At 39.0% G+C, this 25,879-nt stretch overlaps 1 protein-coding gene across 1 annotated transcript in view; it reads right to left on the reverse strand.

Moving 5' to 3' along the window:
* Window positions 1–25,677, reverse strand: part of DYNC1LI1 (dynein cytoplasmic 1 light intermediate chain 1) — a 44,086-nt gene extending 18,409 nt beyond the window's left edge. Inside the window, exons 1-2 of the mRNA XM_088026500.1 lie at window positions 25,419–25,677; window positions 25,162–25,235 (exon numbers count right to left, since the gene is read on the reverse strand). Of these exons, the coding sequence (XP_087882626.1) occupies window positions 25,162–25,235; window positions 25,419–25,564 (220 nt within the window). The 5' untranslated portion in view covers window positions 25,565–25,677. The remainder of the gene's footprint in view (window positions 1–25,161; window positions 25,236–25,418) is intronic.
* Between the last annotated feature and the right edge of the window lie 202 nt (window positions 25,678–25,879).

Here is a 25,879-nt window from a genome sequence, read left to right on the forward strand (position 1 = left end):
ATTGGCCTTTTCAGATGTTTTATGAAACAGGTTTATTTTCAGATGTCTGCATTTGCCATCAAGACAAATCATATCAGAGTTCATTTAGATGTAGAAAAGTGACAGCTGCAGAAACTGGTCATTTTAATGGAGGCTTAAGACTTATGAAAAGAAGAAATAGGCTTAAAACAATTGTAAAATAAGAATGTTCGATTTTCAACCAACTGTAGCTTCCAAATGTTCTTAAAGCCATAGAGAGGAGTAGTGGATAGAAGTTTTGCTCCCAGAAAAATTCTGTTTCAGTCAGCAAAGTGCTTCTTCAGACATCTTGAGAATCTTCTCTGTGCCAAGCACTATGTTAGAATATTCTTGGAAATAAGATATTCTGCTGTTTTTGCCTTCATTCCATTTTCTCCTGAGAGTAAACAAGAGTCACACTCTTGAGAAGGTTGACTTGGATTCTCTTGCAAGGCTTGAATTATTACCATGCTCCCACAGTCTTTGTGACTAGCCTGGTCCCAATTTTCTCATCTCTAAGTAGAGAGGAGTTCATTAGATTTCCCTACAGCTTGCGTGTGTCTATGAAATGTTCTGTATTCTCAATGTGAACCCTTCCAATTTGTTAGCAGAAGTGAGAAATTTTGAAATTGCAAGGTAGGGAAAAAAAATCTCAAACTACCGTATTTACCATATTACATTTATTTGATAGTATACTCTTTTTCAAAATTAATGTTGTAAGATTTATCTTAAAATGGATCTCCAAGGTGCTGAATATTAAGAGGCACAACTATCATCATTTAAAATTTCAGGAGAGGAGAAGTTACCAGTATAATAAAACAAACTTTATTCCCAGTCCTTAGAGGTAGAATCAAGAGAATAGGAATATAACCACCTGTCACTCAGAGGCAGCCCACAAAGAATGCATTAAATCATTTTCTTTTTCTTCTGAAAATAGCAATAACCCCTGGAAGCAGAAATACCTTTTTCTCTTATGAGTCATAATGTAAAAATAATAAACAGTATTATTTTAATGGCCTCTAAAATAGCACTGTTGCATACTGGAAAGAGTGTGCTTCGAACTTAAATTTATATGAATTTAGATCCTGCCCCTGTCATTTCCTATGAAACTTTGAATAAGATACTTATCTTTGGCAATTCTGAGCTCCAGTATCATCTGCCAAATGGGAGACAATCACCATTCCCCATTCAAAGTTATGTTAGAATTACTGTTGCTTAAATGAATGCAGAGGGCACTCTGGAAAGGTTTGCAGCTCCTGCTATAGAGATGGAAACAGAAGCCACTGATGGTTCATCTGACTAGGATATGGACAAAGGGAGCAGTTACAATCCTTTGTTTCTTGTTATATAGAAACACACTGACAGACTTGAAATTTATCCTTTTTCTGTCCTAACTTCTTAGGCTTTTTTTTTTTCAAACCCATTAATACACAATAAAGTTTTAAAATAATCCCAAAGTGGATAAGGGAACAAAATTTATATCCTTCATTCAGGGATTTATGAAATTCATTAATATTTTGGTGCAATTTTTGTTGTTCGAGACCAGATGTATCAGTGGCTGCCCTGTAAGAGACTTAGGAATGTACATTTCACTATGGAAAGTGCAGAGTTAACAGGCACTGTAGTCACAGGTACTTTCTGGGTACTGGGGATACAGCAGCAAACAAAACACAAAAATGCCTGTTCCACTGGAGCTTTTGAGGGTAGGGGGTGACTAAGTAAAATCCATACTATGTTAGTAAGTTCAACGGAGAAAAATAAGATGAGAAGGAATAGGAATGTAAGGGAGGTTGAGATTTTAAATGAGGTGGTTAGGAATGGCCTACCCAAGGAAGTGATATTTGAGAGAAGGCAGAAGTTTAGGCAACATAGAGGTTTCTAGAGAGAGTATGTTCTAGGTAGAAGGAACAAGCATACAGAAAGTCTTTGAAGTTGGAATCTTACATTAATAATTATATAAGCGAGTGTTTGCGGGAAAGGTAGCAAGAGAATAATACTGTTTTTGTGCATATTGAAATGTGAGGTATTTATGGGACATCCAAGTAGTGATGACCAGTAAGCAGTTCAGGAGAGGCTGAGGCTGGAAGGAAATCTGTGGGTCACTGGTATAGGTGGCGTTGAAGTTGTGTGTGGAGCCGCTCCTGGAATTACATTCAGAGTGAGAAGAGCAGAAGGCTGAGAAAGAAACCCTGGGCAACACAGATGTTGGGTGGGAATGGAAGAGCAGCCTGCAAGGAAGACTAGGAGCAGCCACCTCAGAGGTCAGTGGTAGAGTAGGAGAGGGGGATGTTACTGAAGCAATGGCAAGGGAGAGCCTTCTCTGACTTCTGAGTCTTCCTCCTCCTCTCTCTGCCAGCTCCCAACCAAGTCTGCCTTGAGTACAGCTGTCCCCCCTACTAGCTAATACCTTAGTTCAGGCCTACCTCATTTCTTGCTAGGACTCCATTAATATCGAGTTACCTAGTTTTCTTACTCCTAAACTTATCCTTGTCAGTCAGTCTTCCACACTTCTGCCATAGCAGTCTTTCTACAATACCTAAACACTGCCAGTGGCTCTTCATTATCTTCAGGATAATGTCTGACCTTCTTGGCCTGGCAAAAGATGCCCTTCATGATCTGGCATGCCGTACTTGTTCTCACTTTCCAACCCCTTTTCCCCCTCACATCCTAAAGCTCATGCATTCAAATTATTTGTCCTTTGTAGAAGGACACTTCTTTGCCTCCAGGCCTCTGTATATGCTTTCCTTACTGCCTGGAATGACTAACTGTCCATGGCTCATTAAACACTACCAGATTTGGCTAAAGTGTTACCTACCCTCTCTACAAAGCCCTTTCTGACTTCCAGGCAAAACCAGGGTATTCCCTTAGGGCTGGCTTCCTGGTTTGTTGCTTATCTCCAGCATAGTCTTACTGGCAGTATCTTAAAATTGTCTCCTGTTTGTTTTCCCTCTCCAGTTTGTGAGCCTCCTAGAGGACAGTGGCTTTGATATAAGGATCTTTGTATTCCTAGTGCTCAGTGTAGTAAATGTCTAATGCGATGGTTCTCAAAGTGTGGTGCCTACACTAGCAGCATAAGCAACACTGGTTACTTGTTAGAGATGCAGATTCTTAGACCCCACCCCAGAAATCCAGGAGGGAGGCCCAGCAATGTGTGTTTATTAAGCATCCCCAGATGAGTGTGGCACATTTGAATCATTAGTCCAGTGAAATGAATGATGGACATTTACTCAGAGGAATAAACTCTGGTCTCATAAGTAGGGGAGAACTCTTCAACTTCAGTTCTCAGAAAAAGGAAACAGCCATGCCCTAGGGATGGCTACAAGAATTCAAAATAGAGCATATGTAGTTAAGATTGACTGTATTTTTGATGTCATGAATTTGGGCTCAAAACCTGTTTGGAGCCTATGGATTTAAACCTTTACAATTAGAATTAGATAAATGAAAAGGAAGATACAAACTTGTTATTTAAAGAACCACTCCATAATATTTTTTTCTTTAAAATTCCATTAGCTAACATATATTACATCATTAGTTTCAGATGTAGAATTCAGTAATTCATCAGTTGCATACAACACCCTGTGCTCATCATATCACATGCCCTCCTTAATACCCATCACCCAGTTACCCCATCCCCCCACCCACCTCCCCTCCAGCAACCCTCAGTTGGTTTCCCAGAGTTAAGAGTCTCTCATGGTTTGTCTCCCTCTCTGATTACTTCCCATTCAATTTTCCCTCCATTCTCCTATGATCCTCTGCACTGAAGAACCACTCCATAATATCACCACTAGAGATAACCAAATCAGTGACTATTTCCAGGTGATATTATTATGGTTTGGGGTCTTTTGCTCATGCTTATCTATAAGTGTACATTTTTTAATTCAGAAACCTTTATATTTAAGTCATTTGAAATACTAAAAAGAAGTTGAAATAAACCGATCTGATTCTGACCCTTTTTTAAGGTATCTTTTTATTTTCTAACATCTAAACTAGGAATTAAAGAGAAAAGATAAATCCTGGGTTAAAAAAAATGAAGTTTTATCTGATTACCACCTATTTTTATGGATGCATTTATACTTTAGAAAATCAGACATTTTATTGTTGATTTAAGCTTCTATTACAAGTCGGGGCACTAAGTTTTTGCCTATAATATGTAACATTGTTTCTGTGGGATAATCAGTTTTCAGTTGATGTCAATTTAACTTAGAAGACTCCTTTCAGGAAAGTAGTCTGTCATAAGAGAAATGTCGATTCTTTTCTTTCTAGTTCTAGAACAGACTCAGATTTTTTAAATTAATAAACTTTGGGATTTTTATAAATTATTTTTTAGAGAGAAAGAGAGAGCACACATGTGCAAGTGGTGGGGGAGGAAGCAGAGGGAAAGGGAGAGAGAGAATCACAAGCAGACTCCACGCTCAGCGCAGAGCCCAAGGCAGGGCTTGATCTCAGGACCCTGAGATCATGACCTGAGCCGAAATCAAGAGTCAGATATTCAAATAACTGAGTCTCCTAGGTGCCCCAATAAACTTTGTTTTTTAGAGGAGTTTTAGGTTCACAGCAAAACTGAGAAATTCAGAGAATTTCTGAATATCCCATCCCCACATCTATACAACCTCCCAGATTCTTGACACAGAAGTACATTTATTACATATTACAATCAGTGAACTGACACTGACACATCATTATCACCCAAAGTCCACTGTTTAGGTGAGGGTTCATTCTTGGGGTTCTACATTAAATGGGTTTTGACAAATGTATAATGACATGTAGCTGCCATTACAGTATCATACAGAATAGTTTCACTGCCCTAAAAATCCTCCGCTTTGCCTATTCAGACTCTTTACAAGAAAGTTTTCACAGATCTCCTCACATGGTGATTTAAATTATTCTTATGTCCAGTGCTCCTGAATACTGAGGTGACTAGATACAAATGCTTTAAATTTTTTGTTTAATTTTTTTTAAAAGATTTTATTTATTTATTTGACAGAGAGAGACAGAGCAAGAGAGGGAATACAAGCAGGGGGAGTGGGAGAGGGAGAAGCAGGCTTGCCGCCGGGCAGGGAGCCCGATGTGGGGCTGGATCCCAGGACCCTGGGATCATGACCTGAGCTGAAGGTAGGCGCTTAACTTAACGACTGAGCCACCTACGCGTCCCTTGTTTACAGTTCTTGAACAACTACTTGAAGACATTACATATTAAATGCCATAAAAATTATAGAATTGATAAAATTCAAATTAGCAATCAATATAACAAATGATGTTTTGCTGAAATTAAATGCCAGTACTGGGTTTAATAGAAGCATTTATGTATTTTTTACTAGTTAATTTCATTATTTCCATTTTAAGCACGATGGATCATCATGGAAATACTCATAGTCAATTATCATAGATATTACTATTTTCAACCCAATCTATTATTTTGTTGGTCCATTTTAACAGTACACTGCAAAAATAGCACTGAAAAAGAAGTACTTATTTAATGACAAGTTCTTTATTGCCTATTTAAGGTGATACTTATTGCTATGAAATGTTGGAAAACAGTTCATAAAAAGACCAGTCTGGCCAATACAACCGAATATAATATACTAACTGCTCTGGGATACTTCCTCTGAGCCTGAGATCTGTGTATCCTCTCTCTGTTCTGTCTGCATTATATGGCCTCAGCTTGTCACCACCAGGACTATAAACACCTGTGCAGAAGTGAGTACTGCAATCTTGTGGCAGCATTTAGATCCAAAGATGGTCATTCAGAAGATCCAAGACATATATAATTTTTTTAAGTTTAACATGAAAATGAAAACAATTTTAAAATTTTCAGAGAACTCATGAATATTCTCTAGGAATAAGTCCTTAGATCTAAGAAACTCAACTCACCTTTATTATAAGTATTAACATGATACTGCTAGTAACTAAGTTCATGAGACAATAATAGGTAGTATTTACATAGATTTACAATATTAAAAAAATCCTTACTAAAACACTGAATAGCTAGCCTAGTTTTAAAGTTTTTAAACTTGTGCCAAGTTTATTTATTTTTTTAAAGAGATTTTATTTATTTGAGAGAGAGAAAGAGAGAGCTTGAGAGCACACCAGCAGGGGGAGGGGCAGAGGGAGAAGCAGAGGAGGGAGCCCAATGCAGGGCTCCATCTCAGGACCCCGATCCCAGGACCCCGGGGATCATGACCTGAACTGAAGGCAGACACTTAACTGACTGAGCCACTCAGGTGTCTTATAACTTGTGTCAAGTTTAAATCGCATAATTTCTTATTATTTTTTATTAAGTTCTTTATTTTAATTTCAGTATAGTTAACACACAGTGTTATATTAAGTTTCAGGTGTTCAATAGAGTGATTCAACAATTCTATACATTATTCAGTGCTCATCATGATAAATGTGTATGCTTAATCCCCTTCATCTATTTCACCCATCTGCCCCACTTTCCCCTCTGGTAATCACCCATTTCTCCTCTATAGTTAAGAACCTGTTTCTTGGTTTGTCTCCCCCTTGTTCTTTCCCTTTGCTTGTTTGGTTTCTTAAATTCCACATAGGAATGAAATCGTATGGTATTTGTCTTTCTCTGACTGACTGACTTTGCTGAGCATTATACTCTCTAGCTCCATCCATGTTGTTGCAAATGGCAAGATTTCATTCTTTTATGGCTGAATAATATTCCATTGTATATATATACCACATCTTCTTTATCCATTCATCTATCGATGGGCACTTGGGCTGCTTCCATAGTTTGGCTATTATAAATAACGCTGCGATAAACACAGGGATGTCTGTTTTCCTTTGAATGAGTGCTTTTGTATTTTTGGGTAAATACCCAGTAGTGTGATTACTGGACGGTAAGGTAGTTCCATTTTTAACTTTGTGAGGAACCTCCATACTGTTTTCCACAGTGGCTGCGCCAGTTTACATTCCCACCAACAGTGCCGGAGGGCTCCTTTTTCTCCACATCCTTGTCAACACTTGTTTCTTGTGTTGTTGATTTTAGCCATTCTAACAGGTGAGAGGTGATAGCTCATTCTAGTTTTCATTTGCATTTCCCTGATGATCAGTCATGTGTCTGGCCATTTGTAAGTCTTCTTTGGAGAAATGTCTGTTTATGTCCTCTGGCTTTTTTTTTTTTTTTGGTCTTCTGCCCACTTTTCAATTGGAGTATTATTATTATTTTTATTTTTTGGGGGGTGTTGAGTTGTATCAGGTCTTTATATATTTTGGATACTAACCCTTTACCAGATATGTCATATGCAAATATCTTCTCCCATTCAGTAGGTTACCTTTTAGTTTTGTTGATTATTTCCTTGACTGTGCAGAAGCTTTTTATTTTGAGGTGGTCCCAAAGTTTATTTTTGCTTTTACTTCCCTTGCATTAGGAAATAAATCTAGAAAAATGTTGCTACGGCTGATGTCAGAGACATTATTGCCTGTCTTCTCTTCTAGGATATTATGGTTTCAGGTCTCACATTTAGGTCTTTAATCCATTTTGAGTTTATTTTGGTGTATGGTGTTAAGAAAGTGGTCCAGTTTCATCCTTTTGCATGTTGCTTCCCAGTTTTCCCAACACCATTTGTTGAAGAGACTGTCATATTCCTTCCTGCTTTGTCAAAATTAATTGACTATATAGTTGTAGGTTTATTTCTGGGTATCCCATTCTATTCCATTGATCTTTGTGTCTATTTTTGTGCCAGTACCATACTGTCTTGATTACTACAGCTTTGTAATATAACTTAAGTCTGGAATTGTGATACCTCCAGTGTTGTTTTTCTTTTTCAAGATTGCTTTGGCTATTCAGGGTCTTTTGTGGTTCCATACAAATTTTAGGATGATTTATTCCAGTTCTGTGAAAAATGCTGTTGGTATTACAAAGATGCAGTCTTGTTCTGTTACACACAACTTCTAATCACATTATTTGTTAGACTATTTTCTTCTCTTTTTATGTCTTTAGGCACTCTTTTGGCCTCTGCCTGGTTCTCTTCTCACTATACAAACATTCTCCTCAAAAGTGAACATACACTAAATTCGTATCACACACCAATCCATTCCCCATCCTGCAGCTGAGTGATGTTCCTCCAACAATCTCCTCATGCCACTTCTCCTTCTTAAGACCCTTCGGAATATTCTAGTTAATGATATACAAACGCTGAAGTATTTAGAGTCAAGTAAACTAGTATCAGCAACTTACTTCTAATGCATAAAAAAAGGGGTGGAACAGTGAACTGCTTATGTGATAAAGCAAATACAGTTAAGTTAAATGGTAGAATCTAGGTTTGGGTATATGAATGTTCACTGTAAAATTCCTTTAACATGTTTGGAAGTTTCATAAGATGTCAGGAAAAACCCTCAGGGTCTTCCTGTTCCTCTCGCCATGAAGTGCAAACTATAAAGCCCAATGTTCCTTACAAAAACCACCTTATTTTTCTGCCCCTCTCCCACCATGTCCCACAACCCACGTGCTAGGCTCCAGCCATTCACAACGTCTTGCAGAGCATTAGAGAGGGTGGTCTCTCCCAACTCTGAATCTTCACACATGCTACCATTTCTTTCTGGAATATTTCTTCCCCTCCCCTCACATGTGGGAGAACCGCAGCTTATCCTGGTCTCAGTTTAGTTTGCTCTAGAAAGCTTTCTTTGCCTCCTTAAGTCTGGTTAAGCACACTCTCTCATACTCCCAACAACACACTGCACACTTAAAGACACTTCAGTGCAGTGTGTCAGCTCATTTATGGGTTTCCTTCAGCAGAATGTCTTCCTTCATTCAGCAAATATTCTTGGGGCAAGTTGTCTTAACAGTAAGCAGGATATAAAGTCCTTGCTTTTAAGGTACTTAGAGATAAGAAATTACCCTATTCTTAACAGACACTGTCCCTGCTTGCTCAACAAAAACAGAAACCATGTTGTCTTAGTCTTTTTGGGCTATTATAACAAAACACGATAGGCTAGATGGCTTTTAAACACCAGAATTTAATTCTCACAGTTCTGGAGACTGGGAAGTTCAAGATGAAGGCATTGGCAGATCTGACGTCTAATGAGGGCTTGTTTCAGGATCAGAAACAGCTGTCTGCTCACTGTGTCCTCACATGGCAGAAGAGGTGAGAGAGCTCTCTGTTGTCTCTTTTGTAAGAGCCCAATCCCGTTCATGAGGTCTCCGTCCTCATGATCTAATCATCTACAAAAGACCACACGTCCTAATGCCATCACTGTGGGGTAGGATTTAAACATTCTAATTTGGGGGTGCCTGGGTGGCTCAGTTCGTTAAGCGACTGCCTTCGGCTCAGGTCATGGTCCTGGAGTCCCGGGATCAAGTCCCACATCGGGCTCCCCGCTCGGCAGGGAGTCTGCTTCTCCCTCTGACCCTCTTCCCTCTCGTGCTCTCTATCTCTCATTCTCTCTCTCAAATAAATAAACAAAATCTTAAAAAAATAGTAAGATAAACATACTAATTTGGGAGGTACACATTCACCCTACAGTGCCCATGCTATAGTCAGAAGATCCTTTACCAATGTTCATTACCTCTTAATCACAACTACAGTCTCTATTTTCGTAACTATACCTCATCTGTAATCACTTGTCCTGGGCCTTTCCCCAGAATCTATTAAAATAGATTAAAATCCATTCATATCTATAAAACCCAAATAGCTACCTCTCATCAATAACAGATCAATTAATTGTATAAGCTCGTAATACATACCTCTTTCACTAAACTTAGAAAAGATGGACTGAGTTGTCAGTACTCAGCTCCCTGCCACAGCCAAGATTAATATGTTTGACAATATTAAAAAGTCCATCATGAACCCCTTCTCTTTATTCAATTATGCAATTAGAAGGATTAAAAAGTATTAAAATGCAGGATACCCTATATTTGGCATTGACAGACATTTAAAAACCATCTTTACTGGCCAAACCATTCAAGAAACAGAAGTCACTAAATTCCAAATTATTTTTGGAAAACAAAACAGAACCTAATAATTTGAAAACTAAAATAAAACAAAAGAAAAATAGCTATATACATACTTAATTCTAAGCAATTAATATATCTTTAAAGTGGCAAGCAGGGCAATGGGGCTTATGTGGTTTCAAACCCAAAGTAATCTATAGATTCAATGCAATCCCTATCAAAATTCCAGTGGCATTTTTCACAGAAATAAAACAAACAATCCTAAAATGTGTATAGAACCATAGAAGACTCTGGATACGTAAAAGCAAACTTGAGAAAGAAGAACAAAGCTGGAGGCATCATGCTCCCTGATTTCAAATTCTATTACAAGTTACAGTCATTAAAAAAGTATGGTATTGGCATAAAAACAGACACATATATCAATGGAACAGAAGAGAGAGCCCAAAAATAAACCCAAGCATATATGGTCAATTAATTAATACAAAGGAGCCAAAAATATACAATAGGTAAAGGACAGTCTCCTCAATAAATGTTGGGAAAATAAGACAGCCATATGCAAAATGAAACTAGACCACTATCTTACACCACACACAGAAATTAATTCAAAATGGACTGAAAACTTGAACATAAGATCTGAAATCATAAAGCTCCTGAAGTAAACACAGGTGGTAAGCTCCTTGACATAGGTCTTGGCGATGATTTTTTAAAATCTGACTCCAAAAGCAAAAGCAACAAAAGCAAAAATAAATTAAGTGCGACTACGGCACACTAAAAAGCTTCTGTACATGGGAAACCATCAACAAAATAAAAAGGCAAACTAGTGAATGGAAGAAAATATTTGCAAATCATTATATCCGATAAGGAGTTAAAATGCAGAATACATAAAAAATTCATACAATTCAACTAGCAAGAAACCAAACAATACAATTAAAAAATGGGTAGAAGATATGAACAGACATTTCTCCAAAGACACACAGATGCCCAACAGGCACATGAAAAGATGCTCAACATCACTAATCATTAGGGAAATGCAAATCAAAACCACTATGAAATATCACCTCACATCTGTTAGAATGGCTAGTATCAAAAAGACAAGAAAAAACAAACGTTGGAGAGGATATGGAGAAAAGGGAACCTCTGTGCCCTGTTGGTAGGAGTCTAAACTGGTGCAGCCATTGATGAAAACAGTATAAGGTTTCCCCAAAAATTAAAAATTTTGATCATATTTTGACCATATGATCCAGCAACTCCATTTTTTGGCTAACTGATTCAAAGAAAATGAAAACACTAACTTGAAAAGATACATGTACCCTCATGTTCATTGCAGCATTATTTATAAAAGGCCAGATAAGAAAACAACCTAAGTGTCCACTGATGAATGGATAAAGATGACGTTAGATACACACTGTACAGCCATAAGAATGAATGAAATCTTGCCGTTTGTGACAACATAGATGGACTTTGAGGGTACTATGCTAAGTGAAATTAGTCAAAGACAAATGCAGTATGATCTCTCTTATGTGTGGAATCTAAAAAAAAAAAACCTTCCAAGCTTATAGATCCAATAGAGAACAGATTAGTGATTGCAGGGATGGGAGGATGGGTGAAGGCTGTCAAAAAGTAAAATTAAAAAAAAAGAAAGTATTCAATGCCAAATACATAAATAAAAGGAGCAAAGACAACCCCCCACAGAAATATAGGAATATTTGGGTGACTTTTATGACACTAAGGGGCATTACAACACATCAATCAATGATACAAACTATTAAAATCACATAAACACTTCTCAGAATCACTTAGAGTGAGATCTTAAAATTCTCCTATGTTATCAAAACCACAAAGAACCATGGAGAGCATGGAGAAAAATAAACAAACAAAATAAAAACCATCTCTAATGACCAAACCACTCAGGAAACAAAAATCACCAAATTCCAAGTTATTTTTGGAAAAAACACAGAGCCTAATGGTTTGAGCAGTAATATAAAAGAAAAATAACTCTAGATATACTTCATTCATACAATTAATAGAGCTTTAAAGTGGCAAATAAGGCAATGAGGCCTGTGTGGCTTCAAAAAATGTTGGAAGAATTCATCTACCTGTCATGTATAAACTGTACAAAAGCTTTATCTTCGGTTCCTCGGCCTTCAGCTGGCAGTGAAACAGACATACTAGCTTTAAGTATGCCAGCCAAATAGTTAATGATCTGTAAACATACATTTACACAAGTACTGAGAGCTCCTGTTGAAACAGACTAAGATGAAAGCCCTTATATAAAGAACCCTTTAATGATGATGCTAAAGTTATTCTCTAAATATTTTATCTAAGTTTTCATTTTATATTAGATTTTCTTAAAGAGGGCATATTTTACAGATGTTTTTATTTTTAAATAATTTTTTATTGTTATGTTAATCACCATACATTACATCATTAGTTTTTGATGTAGTGTTCCATGATTCATTGTTTGTGCGTAACACCCAGTGCTCCACGCAGAATGTGCCCTCTTTAATACCCATCACCAGGCTAACCCATCCCCCCCACCCCCCTCCCCTCTAGAACCCTCAGTTTGTTTTTCAGAGTCCATTGTCTCTAATGGTTCGTCTCCCCCTCTGACTTATTCCCCTTCATTCTTCCCCTCCTGCTATCTTCTTTTTTTTTCTTTACATTGCATTATTTGTTTCAGAAGTACAGGTCCGTGATTGAACAGTCTTGTACAATTCACAGTGCTCACCATAGCACATACCCTCCCCAATGTCTATCACCCAGCCACCCCAACCCTCCCACCCCCCACCACTCCAGCAACCCTCAGTTTGTTTCCTGAGATTAAGAATTCCTCATATCAGTAAGATATGATACATGTCTTTCTCTGATTGAGTTATTTCACTCAGCATAACACCCTCCAGTTCCATCCACGTCGTTGCAAATGGCAAGATCTCATTCCTTTTGATGGCTGCATAATATTCCATTGTGTATATATACCACTTCTTCTTTATCCATTCATCCGTCGATGGACATCTTGGCTCTTTCCACAGTTTGGCTATCGTGGACATTGCTGCTATAAACATTGGGGTGCACGTACCCCTTCGGGTCCCTACATTTGTATCTTTGGGGTAAATACCCAGTAGTGCAATTGCTGGATCGTATGGTAGCTCTATTTTCAACTGTTTGAGGAACCTCCAATACTGTTTTCCAGAGTGGTTGCACCAGCTTGCATTCCCACCAACAGTGTAGGAGGGTTCCCCTTTCTCCACATCCCCGCCAACATCTGTCGTTTCCTGACTTGTTAATTTTAGCCATTCTGACTGGTGTGAGGTGGTATCTCATTGAGGTTTTGATTTGGATTTCCCTGATGCCGAGCGATGTTGAGCACTTTTTCATGTGTCTGTTGGCCATTTGGATGTCTTCTTTGGAAAAATATCTGTTCATGTCTTCTGCCCATTTCTTGATTGGATTATTTGTTCTTTGGGTGTTGAGTTTGATAAGTTCTTCATAGATTTTGGATACTAGCCCTTGATCTGATATGTCATTTGCAAATATTTTCTCCCATTCTGTCGGTTGTCTTTTGGTTTTGTGGACTGTTTCTTTGGCTGTGCAAAAGCTTTTTATCTTGATGAGGTCCCAATAGTTCATTTTTGTCCTGGCTTCCCCTGCCTTTGGCGATGTTTCTAGGAAGAAGTTGCTGTGGCTGAGGTTGAAGAGGTTGCTGCCTGTGTTCTCATTTAGGATTTGGATGGAATCCTGTCTCACGTTTAGGTCTTTCAACCATTTGGAGTCTATTTTTGTGTGTGGTGTAAGGAAATGGTCCAGTTTCCTTCTTCTGCATGTGGCTGTCCAATTTTCCCAACACCATTTGTTGAAGAGAGTGTCTTTTTTCCATTGGACATTCTTTCCTGCTTTGTCAAAGATGAGTTGACTATAGAGTTGAAGGGTCCATTTCTGGGCTCTCTATTCTGCTCCATTGATCTATGTGTCTGTTTTTGTGCCAGTACCATACTGTCTTGATGATGACAGTCCTTTGTAATAGAGCTGGAAGTCTGGAATTGTGATGCCGCCAGCTTTGCTTTTCTTTTTCAATATTCCTCTGGCTATTCGGGGTCTCTTCTGGTTCCATAACAAATTTTAGGATTATTTGTTCCATTTCTTTGAAAAAGGTGGATGGTATTTTGATGGGGATTGCATTGAATGTGTAGGCTGCTCTAGGTAGCACTGACATCTTCACAATGTTTGTTCTTCCAATCCATGAGCACGGAACGTTTTTCCATTTCTTTGTGTCTTCTTCAATTTCTTTCATATAGTTTTCTGAGTACAGATCCTTTGCCTCTTTGGTTAAATTTATTCCTAGGTATCTTATGGTTTTGGGTGCAATTGTAAATGGGATCGACTCCTTGATTTGTCTCTCTTCCGTCTTGTTGTTGGTGTATAGGAATGCCACTGATTTCTGTGCATTGATTTTATATCCTGCTACTTGACTGAATTCCTGTATGAGTTCTAGCAGTTTTGGGGTGGAGTCTTTTGGGTTTTCCACATACAGTATCATATCATCTGCAAAGAGTGAGAGTTTGACTTCCTCTTTGCCGATTTGGATGCCTTTGATTTCTTTTTGTTGTCTGATTGCTGTGGCTAGGACTTCTAATACTATGTTGAATAGCAGTGGTGAGAGTGGACATCCCTGCCGCGTTCCTGACCTTTGAGAATGATATTCGCTGTAGGTTTTTCATAGATGGTTTTTATGATATTGAGGTATGTACCCTCTCTCCCTATACTCTGAAGAGTTTTGATCAAGAAAGGATGCTGTACTTTGTCAAATGCTTTTTCTGCATCTATTGAGAGGATCATATGATTCCTGTTCTTTCTTTTGTTAATGTATTGTATCATGTTGATTGATTTGCGGATGTTGAACCAGCCTTGCAGCCCAGGGATAAATCCCACTTGGTCATGGTGAATAATCCTTTTAATGTACTGTTGGATCCTATTGGCTAGTATTTTGGTGAGAATTTTTGCATCCATGTTCATCAAGGATATTGGTCTGTAATTCTCCTTTTTGATGGGGTCTTTGGTTTTGGGATCAAGGTAATGGTGGCCTCACAAAATGAATTTGGAAGTTTTCCTTCCATTTCTATTTTTTGGAACAGTTTCAGGAGAACAGGTATTAATTCTTCTTTAAATGTCTGATAGAATTCCCCTGGGAAGCCATCTGGCCCTGGGCTTTTGTTTGTTGGGAGATTTTTGATGACTGCTTCAATTTCCTTAGTGGCTATAGGTCTGTTCAGGTTTTCTATTTCTTCCTGGTTCAATTTTGGTAGTTGATAGATCTCTAGGAATGCACCCATTTCTTCCAGGTTATCTAATTTGCTGGCATAGAGTTGCTCATAATATGTTCTTATAATTGTTTGTATTTCTTTGGTGTTGGTTGTGATCTCTCCTCTTTCATTCATGATTTTGTTGATTTGGGTCATTTCTCTTTTCTTTTTGATAAGTCTGGCCAGGGGTTTATCAATCTGGTTAATTCTTTCAAAGAACCAGCTCCTAGTTTCGTTGATCTGTTCTACTGTTCTTTTGGGCTTCTAGTTCATTGATTTCTGCTCTGATCTTTACTATTTCTCTTCTCCTGCTGGGTTTAGGCTTTATTTGCTGTTCTTTCTCTAGCTCCTTTAGGTGTAGGGTTAGGTTGTGTATTTGAGACCTTTCTTGTTTCTTGAGAAAGGCTTGTATTGGTATATACTTTCCTCTCGGGACTGCCTTTGCTGTATCCTAAAGATTTTGAACAGTGTGTTTTCATTTTCATTGGTTTCCGTGAATTTTTTTAATTCTTCTTTAATTTCCTGGTTGACCCATTCATTCTTTAGTAGTACAGATGTTTTTAAAACAAACTGAAATATTTCATTAGATCAAATTATATTCTAATAGGGCTATTTTCATGTCCTCATCCAGGTGCCCAGAAACTTTTTATGTGAAAGGACTAAATAGTAAATATTTTAGGTTTTGCAGTTCACATAAGGTCTCTGTCACATATTCATCTTTGATTTTTTTTAACCCCCAAATCTTTAAAAATATAAACAAACCAACCCCATTCTTGGCTTGCTGGCCATACAAAAATAGTCTACAGGCCAAACCCTCTTAGTGGATGGACCAAAGGAGGAAAGACTTGTTGATCAGATTATAGTGAAACTCCTCACAGCAAATAAGTCTGTATTCCAAAGTATTTGTCTGAGTGCTGTTCAAATAAGTCACTCTCTGTAAGCCAAGTATAAGATCCATGCACTTAAAAGAACTTCAGTTTTATTTTAATTTTTTTAAAGATTTTATTTTTAAGTAATCTCTACATCTAATGTGGGACTCGAACCTACAACCCCGAGATCAAGAGTTGCATGCTCTACCAACTGAGCCAGCCAGGTGCCCCAAAAGAACTTCAGTTTTAGCATAAAGCAGATAATAACCATCAATTCTTACTTCTTTTCAGCTCAAATTTGAAAACAAAACTGATTACAAAACAAAAGTTTCTGTAAATTCCACCAAAATAATAGAAGGGTAAAGGTGTGCTCATGATACAGTTTTATCATCCCAACAGATCTCTAATTCAACACCACAGGTAATGTCCATAAACTTTACGTGATAATTTAATTAAAAGATTCAGAAATAGGAAGATTCAGAAGATGTGATTTCTAACTGTAACAATATCACAATTAGTTGTGTAAACCTGGAAAGTCAAGTATTTCCATTTGCTCCCCATCTTCTAAGTAGAGGGGGGTAAAAGCAGACAAAAGTTATGGTGATGGACTTAAAGTTCTATGACTATTATCAATTCATTATTTCTTGGTCAGTGATACACCAGAAGTAAAATTCTTTTATAAGACATCAACAGTGTTTTAAAAATGTAACATAAAAACAAGAATCACAGGCGCCTGGGTGGCTCAGTCAGTTAAGCGTCTACCTTTGGGTCATGTCATGATCCCAGGGTCCTGGGATTGAGCCCCGCATCAGGCTCCCTGCTCAGCTGGGAGCCTGCTTCTCCCTCTCCTCCCTGCTTGGGCTCTCTCTCACTGTCTCTGCTCTCTCTCTCTCCCAAATAAATAAATAAAATCTTAAAAAAAAAAAAGACAAAAAAACAAAAATGTAAAACGTGAAAACGAGCAGTCAGGGGCGCGTGGGTGGCTCAGTCGGTTAAACAGCTGCCTTTGGCTCAGGTCATAATCCCAGGGTCCTGGGATCGAGCCCTGCGTTGGGCTCCCTGCTCAGCAGGAAGTCTGCTTCTGCCTCTCCCTCTGCCTGCCACTCTGCCTATCTGTGCTCACTCTCTCTGTCTCTGTCAAATAAATAAATAAAATCTTGAAAAAAAAAAAAAGAAAATGAGCAGTCAAAGCAAAACACTTAAGTACTCATAATATATTAGTAATAGCTATCTTGAACACTTCCAGTGTATGCCACTGTTAGAAGTGTTTTACAAACATTATCTCCTATAATCCACATGATAATCCTAAAAGGTAAACAGTATAGTCTGAAAGATTAAGCAATTTGCTAAAGAAGGGTCAGGATTAGAATCCAGCAAGGCTCCTAAACACTATAGACATTGCCATTGTACTTGGAGCAGCTTCTAATCTTCACTTGAGATAAACAGGGATGACAAAAGGTAAAATTAAGCTGTACTCTGCCTCCCTTTTCTCCCAGGTTCCTCTCCTGCTGTGGTGGAAGGCTGAGACACTGTGCTCTTCTTGCTTTGCACAGATTTGTGTGCCTGATACCTCCTTTCTGTGTAGAGCTTTGATTCACATCTCCACAGCTATATTGGATACATTATGGCCTACAGCATCATGATAATCAGAATAGAAAGAATTCTAGTCTTCCATGTTCCTTCTTTATCCAAGTGAGATACCAGCATTGTTAAGTTGACATTTTTTATTTGGCCTGACATGATATAAAATAACTTACCATTTTATCTGAAAGCTCTGGTGACAACGAGCCATGAGGGGTCTTCACTGGAACTACTTTTGGGCTCATACCTGCTATGTGGCCTTCCATAGGTTATCTGGATGACCCAGGCAGGGTGGGGGCTTTTGGTTTGCTCCCCATCTCACAAAGAGCATCTCCTCCCTTGCCTCAGCTGGCAAGAACAGGGAGAGGCTGTTAATCAGCTGCAGCATCTGCACCCCGTGGTTCTAAGTAAACATGTATGCATGGCTGTTAAGACTAGATCGCTCTAGTATGTCAAGGAGTACCTGTATAGTGGAAAGTTAGACAAACTCAATTTTGAATCCCAGTTCAGCTGTGTAACCTGGGGCTCAAAACCCTCTTCTGTAAAAGAGTGAACATACTATATAATAAAGCAGAACCCCCAAGCAACACGCATAACACATGATGTTCCCATCCCATCTGTTGGCCAAAGCTCTACCTTTGAATATCATCATTCAGTAATCCACATTAAAAAACAGAATTTATCCTTTATCATTTCCTTCACTCTCGCAGACTGACTAGACATGAACTGAAAACCACTGAGTTTAATTAAAGATTTATCATAGCCAGTAAATGCTAATCCCAATGGTTATTAACAGTTCCTATGCTCCAGTAGGTCAAAGTTACACTAAAGTAACAATTTTTAATCAACAAATACGGTATATATTCTACAGTTCAACTGCCTTTAAATTAGGATGCTGATTTTTAACCTATCTACCAGACAGGTAAAGATTAAAGTGAATAATCCTTAGTGTTAGTAATGGTGCTAGGTAAACAAGTACTCTCACATACTGATGGTAGGAATGTAAAATGGCACAACTTTCCTAAAAGACTGTTTGGTAATATATAGAAAGACCCTAAAGATACATACTTTTGATCCAGCCATTCAACTTACAGGAATTTATCCCGAAGATAATATTGGGCAAGTGGAAAATTAAATACAACAATAATCTGTCTACCCATTGATTATAATTATGGCATAATTATATATATTATTCAGTCACTAAAAGGGAGGAACCCATATCTACTGTCATGAAAAAAAAAAAAAAAAACAAAACCCTACCCTGATGAATTTTAAAAAAAAATCTAATTTCAAAATAGTATATAAGGTATGAGCCTATTTGTTTAAAAAACAAATACAGGGACACCTGGGTGGCTTAGTCAGTTAAGCATCTGCCTTTGGCTCACGTCATGATCCCAGGGTCCTGGGATCGAGTCCCACATCAGGCTCCTTGCTGAGAGCTTCTCCCTCTGCCTACCTCTCCCCCTGCTTGTGCTCACTCTCTGACAAATAAATAAAATCTTAAAAAAAAAAAAGCCCAGACCTCAAAAAAACAAACAGAGACATATACAAAAAATGAACACTGGTATCTCTAGGTGGTGGGATCATGTGTTATTTTCATTTTCTTATCTTCATAATATTTTCTCTCACTTTGACAAGAAACATGTACTAATTTACAATTTAAAATAGTGACTTCCAATTTTGAGAGGAAAGTGCTTTAAGACATAATTTCTTTTAGTTCTTTTAATCCCAGTAAGTATGAAAGAATCTCAGTTAACAGATCAGGAGGTTGTAATTCATCCACAATCCCACAGCTTCAAATGGTAGGAAGGGCTGACTCCCAGACTTGGTGCCTGTAGGTAAGGATCCCACCACACCTGAGCTGCCCTGGCCTTTATCCACTAGTTTTTTAGCTACTGCCAACATGCTCCCTTAGTCTGCAGCCCACAGTGTTCTCCTCCCCATCTTACTTAGCAAAATTTTACTCAGATACCACCTTTTCTGCAAAATCTTATGTGATCTATTTAGCAATTATTTCATACTGACATATTTGATTTTACTACTTTGAGTCTTTTCCCACAGGAGTTTATAAGCGCCTAGAGGGCAGGGACAGAATCCTATTTACTTCTGGTTTCCACAGATGATTCAGCAAAGCATTTTATGCACAGCATGTTCTAATAAATGTTTGATGAACAAATGAATAAAGAGATAATCTGTGAAGTCTTTTTAACAGTTACTCCCTGATTTTATAAGTAAAAGAAGGTCCAAAAAGATTGGTCCATGGTCACTCACTTACTGAGTCCTTTCTTTTTCCTAACTCAAGCTGTGCCCTTGTTCACTCATGCTTGAGCTCTCTCTCAGCACTGCAAGAAATATATGAACTCCTCTTAATACCACTTAAATCTATACTCAGACTATACCTCTAGCTGGAATAACAATGATACTTTAAGTAAAAGCTCCTCATCATTCATTCAGCATTTATTTACTGAGCCCCTATTATGCACCAAGCATCATACTCCATTAGCCAGAAAACTATTAACTGGCATCTGTGCTTATTGGTAAAACTGATGTCCATAATACCCTAAAGGGTCCACAAACCAGCACACAAATCTGGTCTGCTGCCTGTTTTTGTAAATAAAGCTTTGTTAAACAATGCCATACCCATTCATCTAGGTATTGTCTATGGCTGTTTGGGAGCTACAAGGGGAGAGCTGAGTATTTACAACAGAGACCATATAGCTCACCAAGCCTAAATTATTTACTATCTGGCCCTTTACATAATAGGTCACTGACCAATATATAATACCAATATGTCACTGGAGTCTCAAAACACTACACATGATATATTTTTAATAGTGGCAACACCTATCATGCAGTAAATAATTTTGTTATTCTTTGAAAATTACCAATCCAATATCAACCATATCCATATCCAATATGTGGTAACATTCTATTCCTTGCAGCATATTCCCATAACCAATCATTTCAGAAAACAGCATTAACATACTTCAACTGATAAAAACTAGTGTTTTCCAGAAGTCATGAAACCTTGATAATCTTTAATCCCACCTAGCTCCTCACAAGTTAACAGTTTCAGAGTGAACAGTCTCATTATTTTCAAAATCCGTCCTCACATAGAAGTTAATTCTGTGAACAGATCTCTAGTTCCACTATATATCTAGTTTTCCTATGTATCTTGAGGTTTCCTACCAATAATTCAAGCATAATAGAAGCTAGTTTTATTCCTGAATAAAAAAGACTGTTTCAAACCTACTTCCCGAAGATGCTCAGCATTTTGTGGGGTTTTGCTGGCTGTACACAATCCTGGACTAGTGCCTTCAGGGAAAAATATAGACTCTAGATTTCTTCCCTGGGTAGAATCAAACAGCCCACATCTACAAGGAAATACTTTATTTCAGTCCAACTGCAATATGTCCTCAAAATACCTCTTTAAAAATATTTTATAACCCACAACTTTAGAATTTAAACAAAGTAAAGAATGTGGGATCAGACAGGACTTCAGAGATCACTAAATCCAAATATCCTAATTTACAGATGAGAAAGATGAGGCTTACATGATATACCAAAGGGCCAACTAGTTTTCATTAATTTATGCTGGCCTCAAATCAGAAAGTTATATTGATGTTCTATTTATAAGCCAAGCAGTGTGCTGGGGTCCAAGATTATATATGAGTCTTAGTAAATAATGAATTCATTTAATCTAAATCAGTGAGATTTTTTGCAATGAAACAGACACATCAGGAGAATCAGATAAAATTCCTTAATATAAACTGTTAAACACCTTACTTTTCCTATAAAGAGAGCTCTCTTTTCCTTTAGGGATCCAGTCCAGTGTATATGTTAAGTATACTGGCTCTGGAGGTAGGCTACACATTTTAGACTCCTGATGTTGACTCTTTCTGGCCATATAACCCTGCAGCAATTTACTTAACAGCTCTGTGTTTGTTTCCTAATCTTTAAGGGTATAATCAAATTCTGTAAACAATCGTTTCACTGCTGGTACATGTAAGTGCTCTATAAATGTTAGGTGCTATTATTTTCCTTAGGGAGTTTTCTTTTTTTTTTTTAAGATTTTTTATTTATTTATTTGAGAGAGAGAATGAGAGAGAGTACATGAGAGGGGGGAAGGTCAGAGGGAGAAGCAGACTCCCCGCTGAGCAGGGAGCCCAATGTGGGACTCAATCCCGGGACTCCAGGATCATGACCTGAGCCGAAGGCAGTCGCTTAACCGAGCCACCCAGGCGCCCTTAGGGAGTTTTCTTAACAAAACAGAAGAAAGTAACCAAGATATGGAGAAAGTGCCCTTTAAAAAGCAGTTATTAGGGGCGCCTGGGTGGCTCAGTCGGTTAAGCGGCTGCCTTCGGCTCGGGTCATGGTCCCAGGGTCCTGGGATTGAGCCCGGCTTCGGGCTCCCTGCTCGGCGAGAACCCTGCTTCTCCCTCTCCCTCTGCCTGCCTCTCTGCCTACTTGTTCTCTCTCTGTATCTCTCTGCCAAATAAATAAATAAAATCTTAAAAAAAAGCAGCTATTAAAATATAATTACGATCACTGTTTACTACAGTTAATAAAACATAAAGGGTAAAGAGGAAAAAATAGTTCTTCAAAGGGCAATTTGTAAGTTAAATCCTACTTAAAATACGTGCACGAGAAGTTTTACCTTTAATATTAAAAACAAACTTTACTGAAGTCCATTTTCAAAATCTTTCAAGAAAGAAAATGGTTAAGCACTAATGTCACAGTGTTTCTGGATTTCACTACAGGTCAGGCCTAGGTATATTAAATGACTGCTTAAACACGAGTGCCATGGCCACAGTGGTGTCCCTCAATAAGCTGCATCCTAGAATCCAACAAATATTTGGATTTTACTTTAAAATAATTACTAGTATTTTTACTCAAAGATAGCCTTTTTAAAAAGTTACGCAGTAGGAAGAATACGTGGTACTCTCTCCCTTGCAAGGGACGTACATCAAGTTGGAAAGCCAAGCCAGAGTGATGGAACATAGGATCTTAATAGCTGTGTGACCTTGGAAAACTCACTTATCAGGTCTTTAAAATTCATTATCTCATCTATAAATTGGTACTAACATCTATCTCTCAGATTTGGAGATGGTGAAAGAAGGGGGGCAGCAGAGGAGATAAACTAAGATTTATATGAAAATGCTTTGAGAATGGGTCATACACATGTATACATTACTGCTCCTCATCCTCTTCTCCCATAGGCAGTGGGAGGGGAGGCCATGCAGCAAGCTAAGGTTAAACTGCAATCTGTGTGGGGGTACATAAGCAAGCCTTGGTCATTGTTCCTATTTTAGGTTTTTTCTGGAAATGTAAAACCTTATTACAGTCTCAGATTTTGTTTTTAAATACAGGACTCCAGAGATCAACCTTAATTCATGAAGACACATTAAGGCCAAGCATCCTCCTGCTTAGCACCCTCAAACTCCTAACAAAGAAAACCACAATACCTATTTATGTATTTCTTCCCTCCACCAGCACAGACTGAATGCTGCCATAACATGTGATGGTAAAATGTCTTTAAGAAATCTTTAGAGATATTTTAAAAAATTAATCCTATTTATGTAATCAGTATAAAAATCTGTTCTTCCAAAGCTGAAAAGGACTTTGATGAAAATCCCAGTAGTACTCAAAGAAAAATTTTAAATTTCAAGCTTGTATCACTTGATACTAGATGGAGCCTTACAAACTATTAAGCTCATAAAGGAGGAAATTTAATCCATTCTAAGATTGGAAGGATAGAAGTGTCTGGGGCCTCTAAGTACACTCAGTCACATACACTGATCCAGTGTCAAAAGCAGGTTAAAAAAAGGGTTAAAAGAAAAGCATGGTGCAACCTCAGCACATCAGGGACATCAAAAATGAACAAAACTGTCACTTTTGTTTCACTACAAACAGAACCATCTAAGTAATATCTAATGCACAGAAATAACTGGAGGAACTTACAAAATGAAAACAAAGTTCAGGAATCTTAACCTTATAATGGCATTATTTGAAGTCTTTTTTAGAGTCATTAAAAAATAATCCGCTTCAATGAGGTCACATTAAGTCCATTTTAGTTTAACAATTAATAGTAATTTGTTTAAATTAGTAAACTTAAAACATTTTCTGGGTTTTTTTTTTTTTTTTTTTTTTGCATTTGGATCCTAATCCATCTCTGCCCTATAAATATCACTTATGTGGACACTAATTCAATTTTCAAAAAAAAGAGAATTCTAATAAAACATTTTCTAATTCAGTTAAGAGAAATCCATCACAAAAAGTCACCATGCTGTTATCACTTTACAGGCATTATCTCATCAGTCCTCCCCATAACTCTACGAGGGAAGCATTATTATTTCTATAATATCCACTTTGAAGATGAAGAAACTAAGGTTTATAAATATCAAGGAACTTGTTTAAGATTATAGGGCCGTGACTGAACCCAGGTTAATATGCAGTAGGGACTTTTAGTCACATTAAAAATGAGGTAAAAACTAATTTCTCAACGAGCTCCACGTAATAAAGATCAAGAATCCTGTATATTCTAGATTGGCAACAATTTATAAAAATAAGTAATTTGTCTCTATCTAAACATTTTTATTAAAAGCAGACCCTGTCATGTAGCATTTGACTTCGTTTCCTTTTCCTGTTTTTATATGTACATAAAAATAGGCTTGAGACACCAATACCAAAGTTTTAAAATTTAACCATCATTTTACAAGCAAACGTCAATATCTCGCATTTAAAGAATATGAAAGAAATGTCTTCTGTAACTGACTCAGGAGCTAAGCCTGCAAAAATGTGAATCTGTGATTTATTCTCCCTCCATGTCCAATACGCCCACCCTCAGAATCAGTAAAGAAATATACCTAACTTCCAGAGAGCAGAGGAGCTACTGAACAGAATTGAGACATTAGACCATTTCTCCTTATTACAATCATTTGGCTGAAGGGACTGGACTAGTAAGGTGTTCTACTGTCCTTTACAAATTTCAGAATTATAAGTGACAGTTAAAAAGGCATTTGCAACAGGAGTCCATTGTACCCGAAAAAGCTGAATCAAATAAGAACATTTGTCACGATTACCCGGTCTCAATTTCTAGCTTCTCTGTCAATTATACAAAGAATCAGCTATTAAATATTAATGGCATGCCATTTGCACTGGAGTTCTTGCAAAGAGCCTCCTGCTAGCAATTTCTGTTATGAAAGAAAAACCGTCCTTTTTTTCTAGGTAAAACTCAAGCCTCTAGAATTCCTCAGATGGGCTACCGCATTTTGTCCTTCCCATGGGAGACTGTCAGGGCCACCTCCACATCCTGGGGAGAAAGAGCTCTGGGGAAGGCGGGTCCCCACAGGTACCGGGGCCGGGGTCCCCGTTCCTCTTCTTCCCCAGCTGTCAGCGACAGGTCCGGCGGCGGGGCGGGGCCGGGCCCGGCTGTCCGCACAAAGCGAGCGGGCGGGCGGACCCTGACCGGGACCGGAGTGGGGGCCGAGCGGGGCGGAGCGAGGCAGGGGACACTTACCCAGCAGCAGTACGTTCTTCCCCGCGGGGAGCTTGGAGCGCGAGCGGGTGGAGACCTCGCTGAGGATGCAGGACCTAGCGGGGAGCAAAGGCGCACGCTGAGGCGGGGGACCGGGGCCCCACCGCGGGAGGGACCGACCCGGCCTCGGCGCGCTTGGGCGGGGGCTGCCGAGAACGTAGTGGCCTCGGCAAGGGATCCCGAGGTGTCCGCAGGGCCGGGAGTGTCAGCGGGGACCCAGGGAAGGGTGGGGTCGTTACCAAAGGTTCTGCCCGTCCTCGTCGTCTCCCGCTGCGGCGCCGCCGTTGCCCGATGTTAGCTCGTTAGCCAAGGGGCCCCCTGTGTAAGTCGAGGCTAATCCCGGCGGAGAGGAACCGAAGGAGCCAACTCGCCCCACAGCCGCCATCTTGGTCGGGAATCACACCACTCCCCGCAAAGCTGAATGAGCGAGGCGGCAGCGGCGACGGCGACGGCGACGGCGGCGGCGGCGGCGGCGGCGGCGGGAACCCGGATATGGAGCATTCGGTACACGGGAGCGGGGCGTGGTCTGCGGGGGCGGAGCCGCGGGCTCTGAGGGGACTGACGGAACGAGGGAGGACGCACCGCGCGTGCGCTGCTGTCGCCCGCGCGTAAGGAATGCGCGTGCGCGGGCAGCCCCGCAGGCGGATGTGCTGCGTCCCTGGTCCTACCGTATTCAGTTTGAGGAGTCTCCTGCCGCCCC

Source organism: Eumetopias jubatus, unplaced genomic scaffold (genome assembly GCF_037043125.1).
Source record: "Eumetopias jubatus isolate StellerSeaLion01/CBP00866 unplaced genomic scaffold, mEumJub1_p1.0 scaffold_1, whole genome shotgun sequence".
NCBI classification, from domain to species: domain Eukaryota; kingdom Metazoa; phylum Chordata; class Mammalia; order Carnivora; family Otariidae; genus Eumetopias; species Eumetopias jubatus.